General features: G+C 39.7%; 1 protein-coding gene across 1 annotated transcript; it reads right to left on the bottom strand.

The window, feature by feature from the left end:
* Nucleotides 1-1,181: 1,181 nt before the first annotated feature.
* On the bottom strand, nt 1,182-1,853 carry LOC137618344 (uncharacterized). The gene has a single exon (XM_068348512.1). The coding sequence runs from the start codon at nt 1,851-1,853 to the stop codon at nt 1,182-1,184; it is 672 nt and encodes a 223-aa protein (XP_068204613.1).
* Between the last annotated feature and the right edge of the window lie 5,794 nt (nt 1,854-7,647).

Below are 7,647 nucleotides of genomic sequence, written 5' to 3'. Positions count from 1 at the left end.
CCAAGGTATGTTATTTTTTTTTTTTTTCTGATTGCCTGACCCTTTTGGCCCGACACGGGCTTTTGCAATCTTGCAGCCCGTAGGTGTTTTGGTAGGATTTTTTGGGGTTAGGTAATTGTGGTATGGGGTATTCTGCAACTTTTGTTTTAGGATATTGGGGTTACGTTTTTGGGTTTGAGGATGGTAACAGGCAAGGATAAGCCTGTTTAGAGAGTGAAGAAGGTTACCGGGCTCCAGTCTTTAGTTAAAAAAAAAAAGGGTTATAGTAATAAGTCCCTATAAGTAGGAGGGCTCGGGAAGGGATTGAGGAGTTTTTAGTTGGAGATATTGGTATAGGTGAAGTATGAAAACTTCATAGTGGTTTAAGCTTAAGTTATTAGGCAGAGGTATAGTAGGAGAATTCAGCTATGTAGGAGAGAGCTGAAAGAAGAGAATACTAGCTACTTGAGTGGTAGGAAAAGGGTGGAATGAAATATTCTTGTACCTGTAATAATAGAGAAAAAAAGTGAAATAAAGATTTAAGAATAATAGTGATTAATTAGACAGTCTAGGTATTAATGGTTAGAGGGGATACCTGAACTGAAAAAGAGAGGTTGCAGTGGAAGAGGTGTTGAAAACCAGAAAAACAACCAACAGCTCTGCACTTCCTCCCATCGCTGAGAGGAAGGACAGGAGCGCAAAACTGCCTACAAACAAGAGTACAGTTGTTGCCCTCAGCCCCCAGCAGTTGTTCTGATCTCAGCTTTGAAGTTGAAATTGTTTTTAAGATGGCAAACTAGTGCAGTTGTTACGCTATCTAGGTGGAGGGTAGCTGCGGAGAAAGGCTGAGAGGGCATCAACATTTGCAATTATGTGTTTGACAATTGCTGTTGCAGTTGCAGGATTATTTAGGTTGAAATCCTGTCGAAGTAGGCTAGTTTCTTGACAGTGCTGTAGGTAGTGCTGTAGTGGTTCTTCTGTGACTAGATTAGAGAAATTGCACGGTCTTGTTGGTCTGTGCTCTGTTGCTGGGTCTGCATCGTTGTCTAAGATGATTTTCCAGCAGCATAGATATCCCAGTCGCAGTCTACAGATGATGACAGTGTCCTGGCGTGGTGTTTTCCTTGCAATTGGGTGTGGTAGTATGTTTGTAGCTTCAATATACCACTTTGCAGATCTTGATTCATCAAGGAAGGCTCGCCTTACTTCGCTAATCCTTTGGATGTTGCAGTAGGCTGCCATTTGATTCTGGATGGTTTGAGTGAGGGTTGCACAGTAATACTTATTGACTGGCACATTAAGGCTGATTTTGCTAAGTGATCGGCCTCGTCATTACCAGCAATGTCGGTATGACTTGGAATCCAGTTTAGAGTCACTTGTCTGTTGTTGTTTTTGTGATCTAGGGCTAGGAATTGGATTGCTGTTATGAGATAGACATTCTCTGTTGGTTCCTTGTTTCTAAGAGCCAGGATGGCTCCTCTGGAATCTGTATGGATCGTTGTGTTTCCATACTGTAGGTCGGCTGAGTGTTCTAGGGCTTTTGCAATAGCCACAAGCTCAGTTTGTAGTTTAGAGGCATGGTTAGAAAGCCTCCAATTTTCTCTATATCCATATGGGGAGACGACTGCAGCTGCAGCTGCAGGGATTTCGCGGTCTACTGATCCATCTGTATAGTAGATGTTGGATGCAGGTGTGTTGTTGATTGCACTCTTTGCAGCTTCAGTTAGTTGCTCTGGTGTATAGAGAGCTTTGCTGGCTGCTGGTAGGATGGCAAAGTTGTATTTGATGGGGTCCTGAGCCCAAGGGGCAGGAGTGCTGTAGCCATCGTGCTTTTGTTGTCCCTTGGTTTTGTGGGCCTCATTTTGCATTTGCATCCTTCTAAGTGTGTCTAGCAGTTTCTTTGCATGAGATTTGGATGGGTCTATTTCTTCTGCTAGAAGTAGGAGTCTTTTTAGTTTGTTGTTAAGTGGGCTTGTTCTGTGTGCTATGATTAACTTGAATATTATACTGCTATTCCTAATGTCAACTCTGGCTGACAGGGAAATTAGGTTAGTTTCTGCTCTTAGTAAGCAGAGTCTTGTCCACATTGGAGCGCCACAGATGAGTCTCATGGCGTTGTTTTGCACTACTTCCAATGATTCTTTTTGGGTGTCAGTCATTGTGGTGAGAGTAGGTGCTGCATAATCGATGTGAGATCGAATTGCTTGTAGATAAAACAGTCTGAGGAGGTTGTTTGATACTCCTTGTTTGAGGGAGGACATTCGTCTCATGGCTGATAGACGAATTTTTGTCTTCTCTCTTAGGTATGTTACTTCATTAGCAGGTGTTACGAACTCCCACTAGAAGGAAGCCATAACGGGTTCTTTTATCTTATTCACAAATCCAGTGACAAAAACTCAAATCAGTAGGAACGAGGAAAACCAGAAAGACACAAGGGCAAAAATTTCACAATATTTATTACAACATTAAAGGTACTAACACTGATGGCCCACAAAAAGTAATAAATTGATTAAGTACAATATGCCATCGATTAACTCAATGAGTCACCTAATGCTGAAACTAAACCCTACTCATAGCGAGGAAATCAAATCTTTAATGTTAGGGTATCCAAAAGCCTTTACCCACCACGCTAACCTATTACTAAACAGAAAGGAAAGAAGTGGAAGAACATACAAAAAGAAACAATAATCCTACCTATATCACAATCTAAACCTTAATATTAAATTACATAATCTTGCAACACTCTCATATTAAACCTTCATCAGCTTTGACAGTAGTTAAATGCACAAATATATTGGTCCTATGACACAGACCGGTACTGATATAGACGAGTCCATCTGCTGCTCAAAAATATGGTCACAAGTCGTCACTCTCATCAGTAGAACAGCCCTTCACAACCGTTGGAGGATATGCACTTTCAGTCTATGGCTCGACGAAATACAGGGGATGTTCCTCTTACCTGAGAGAAGCCTCCCTATTTGCTCCAACAAGACCACTCTGGTGCTGATACAGTAGATATATCCATCAAAGATGAAAAAGGCTCTCGAGCCCTGCTCTACACCAAACTGCCAATGTCCACGTTAAGCAGTAGGTCACTTGAACCATAGTTGCAAGTCTTGTTCTCACACGTAGCTTCACAGGTAAACTGCCTTCCACATTAAGAAGCAGCTCAATGACAAATTGTATATATAATCCACAATAGGCAGATCAGCAGCTCCAGAGTCTTCAACGGCCTTGAACTCGACTCTCGAGAATACTTTAGGAGAGTCACAAGTCACCTCTCCTTACAACACTCCCAGTCACCACAAAGAAAAATAAATGAGTTAAAAATTTGCCAAGGAAGTAAAAAACTGAGGAAGGCCGCACTTCAAAATGCACTCAATAGATGGCGCCACAAAACTTAAGCTTTTTTAACCAAAGCAAATTAAACATTACATTTAAACCAAAGCAAATTAAACACTACATTTAACCAAAATATATGTACTAAGGTAAAACCAACAGCAAAATACTTAATTTAGCTTTACAAAATTGTAAACAAAATAAAAATGAAAGCCATCAGTGCAAAAAGGCAAAACAACAAGATTTTACTTTAAAATTACGTTACTGCCTGACACCTTCCTCCTTCAACGAAAAAAAAAAAATAATTTGACTAAACAGGAGATTTTTTTTTCTTTTTTTTTAACCTTAATACGAAAATAAGAAAGTAAACATGACCAACCAAAACACTTACACTAAGACTACTTAACCTAACTAGCCACCCCCCCCCAAAAAAAAAAAAAACAGGGAACTCCGGGATTGCACAAAAATAAACAAAAACAACCTTAGAATACATTAATAGCCTATACATCATCTGAAAAGAAAAAAAAATAAAAAAAAAATCAGGAACTGCACAGCAGCCCACACTTCACATCCTAGAAAGTGCATTGGGGATCTTGTTGTCCACTCCTTTTATATGCTGAAAGACCAGGTTATATTCCTGAAGGAGAAGTGCCCATCGCAGAATTCTTTGATTCGCTCCCTTCATCTTATTTATAAATACCAACGGGTTATGGTCCGTCAACACTTCAACCTGGAGAGAACTAGATAAGTAAATATAAAAATGGGTTACGCTCTTCACCAGAGCCAAAGCTTCCTTCTCTATGGTGGAATACCTTCTTTCAGCCGGGAGTAACTTTTTACTGAAATAAGATACAGGGTGCATTTCCCCCTCATCATCTCTCTGAAACAGAACTCCTCCAACACCCACGTCACTGGCATCCACCGCCAAAATAAAAGGTTTATTAAAATTGGGAGAGCTAAGAATTGGTTCCGAGACTAATACCGATTTCAAATTAGAAAATGCTTTTTCACATTCTGTACTCCACAAAAACTTAGTGTTCTTTTTCAATAGATTAGTTAAAGGCTGGGCGATGTCAGCAAAATTCTTCAGGAACCTCCTGTAATACCCTAACATGCCAAGAACTTTGCGGACATCACGGACATTACGCGGCTGAGGAAGGTTGGCTATAACCTCAATATTAGCATGTTTAGGAGCAACCTTCCCCAAACCAACCTCATGATCCAGATACGTCACTACAGCCTTACCAAACTCACACTTATCAATGTTTACAACCAAACTAGCCTTTCGTAAAACCTGAAAGTTTTCTTAACCTTTCAACATGGGTTTTCCAGTCCTGACTATATACCACCAAGTCGTCAATATATATTTTGGTACCCTCCAGCCCGCATATCACCTATTCATAAGGCGCTGGAACGTACAGGCTGCATTTTTCAAACCAAAAGGCATCACCTTACACTCATATAACCCATTGGGGGTGACAAATGCCGAAATCTCACGGGCCCTGTGAGACAATGGCACCTGCCAATAACCCTTCAATAAGTCTAATTTCGTTACAAATTTGGCATTACCTATTCGATCTATTAAATCGTCAATCCGGGGAAGAGGGAAACTGTCACTCTTTGTTACCTGATTAACCCTACGGTAGTCAACACACATTCTATAATTACCATCAGGTTTCTTTACCAGAACAATAGGAGAACTCCAAGGACTTGAACTGGGTTGAATAAGATTGTGGTCCAGCATATACTGTACCTCCTTCTCGACTACTTTGGCTTTTTCTGGGTTCAGGCGGTAAGGAGCCTGCTTTACTGGAAGAGCATCACCAACCTCAACATCATGTTCAAGCCATGAAGTAAGCCCTGGAGCCTCTCTAAACACTTCTGGAAAAGCCGTTATCAAACATAACAAATCTTTCTTCTGGACTTCATCCAGATGTTCCAACAAAACATTTGCCTTATTAAAAATCTCAACCTTAGTTCTTAAATTCTCTACAGGTACATGGTCATCAACATTATCATAAAATACAGTAGCTAGAGGACATGGCATTTCATAAACAATATTTAATGGGCTTAGATTTCTACCTTCATATTTCTTTAACCTATTAATGTGAAAAATTCTACTCTTCCTAGTAGAACCTGGAGAATCTAATTCGTAGTTAAAGTCAGACACCTTTCTTATTACCTTCCATGGACCTTTAAATCTGGGTTTCAGAAAACTATCAGGGTCCATATCTAAAACCAGAACCAGATCTCCAGATTTGAAAGAACGACTAACTGCCTTACGATCATGGAATGCTTTCATACTAGCCTGGGAAGCTTCCAGATTACCTTTGGCAAACTTCCAGGCACCACTCAATTTATTTTTCAAATTAGATAAAAATATATTTAGATTTTGAATTTGTTTTCGTCCCACAATCAACACTTCAAATAACACTTCGAAAAGACCTCGATCCTCATGATCATACACCAATCTGAAAGGAGAAACACCAGTCGATTCATTTGGGTGAGTTCTTATTGCAAATAACGCATAAGGTAGTTCCTTGTCCCAACTACTCTCCCTTTCATAACAGTACTTGCCAATTTTACTTTTTAAGGTTTGGTGGAACCTTTCCACAACCCCTTGACTTTCAGGATGGTATGGGACACTGGTGATGTGCAGAATGGCCAGTTCAGCACACCTGTCCTTAAAGTACTTGGAAGTAAAGTTAGTACCACAATCTGATTGAATGGTACAAGGTAACCCATAACGACAAAAATATTCTACTAACTTTTCCCAGACAGCTTTTGACGTTACTTTCCTAAGAGGGAAAGCCTCTGGGAACCGAGAGGCCCTATCCATCACAGTTAATAAATACATATATCCCGATTGAGTTCTAGGTAAAGGACCAACAACATCAATGACAATCTCAGAAAATGGTTCACCAATTACAGGGATGGGTTTTAATGGAGCTTTTCGCAATACCTGATTAGGTTTACCCATGACTTGGCACGTTACACAAGTTTGCCGGAACTGCTTAATACACCTTCTCATATTAGGCCACCAAAAAAACTTGGTTAATCTCTTAAACGTTTTTGTTACCCCAAAGTGTCCCGAGAAAGGATTCTCATGAGCTAACTGCAGCAATTCGTCTCTGAATTGTTTAGGTACCAAAATCTGCTTATGATACTCTGAGGATTCCATAAGAGCAGAACGGCTTAATCTACACAATAATCCTCTCTCCGATACAAAACATGGCTTATAAATATCATCCCCCTCAGTTATTTCCACATCAAATTCATCATGCAGAGCTTTTATAAAATCAGCCCTATTCCATGCTCTAACTACCTTACTACTACCACTACTTCCTACAGACTCGAGCCTTCCTACTGCTACATCTACTTGAACAGGGTCTAAATGTAAATCCTCTCCGTCCATCAAGAGGTTACGCCCTTTCCTCTGGGAGCGAGTAGTTACAGCAATGGGTAATTTATTTAAAGTTAAAATGGGAAACAATTCTTGTCCCTCCACATTACACAAGTCATTTCCTAGGATACCATCTATCCCAGGTATAGGTAGTTTATCAATAATGGCCAGATTAATATTCTTTACGACACCCAATATGTCAATCTCTCCTTCAACCACAGGAGCCGACACAACAGTGTCCGGAAAACCACTTAAAATAATATAGTTAGCGATCTTCACGTTAAGAGGTAACCTACTTCTTAACAATAAAGATCGAGCAGCACCTGTATCCCTCAAAAATTTTATATATATAACTTCCTTCTCAAATCTCAGCTTACCTGGCCAAATATACTTATTAAATGCCAGTCACATGGGGGAATCATTCTCTTTATTACCTTTGTTACCATTTTCTTCATTCTCTACAGATTGTTGAGAAGCCTTAACATTATTCACCACAGCAATAGGAGAAGTAGTCTGCCTCTGTAAATACTTCTGACGAGCAAAACAATTAGCTTGGATATGTCCTGTCTTATTACACCAGTAACAGGTTCTACTTCCCACACCACTTGTTATAGTAGAACTAGGATGAGCATTATTAGTTTTTGCAAAATTCCTATCTACAAAATTACCACTGGGATTACTGTTTGGTTGATTTTGACCTGAAAATTGGAATTTGTTTTAGAGTTAGAGTAAGCCTGGAAATTAGAATTATTTTGGTTAACAAATACTCTCTTTTTACTCTCCCAGTTACCCTTGACCACAGGGAAACTACCCCTGACGTTCTCAGTACCAACCTTATGGGTCAATATATATTCATCACTCAACTGAGCAATTCTTGGAAAAGAAGTCACTTTCAAGTCTTCTAAATGAACTCTTAAATCTTTAGC

The sequence above is a fragment of the Palaemon carinicauda genome, chromosome 24, assembly GCF_036898095.1.
Source record: "Palaemon carinicauda isolate YSFRI2023 chromosome 24, ASM3689809v2, whole genome shotgun sequence".
Taxonomy (NCBI): Eukaryota; Metazoa; Arthropoda; class Malacostraca; order Decapoda; family Palaemonidae; genus Palaemon; species Palaemon carinicauda.
The sequence above is the reverse complement of the archived record's forward strand: the minus strand, read 5'-3'. Positions and strand labels throughout refer to the sequence as shown.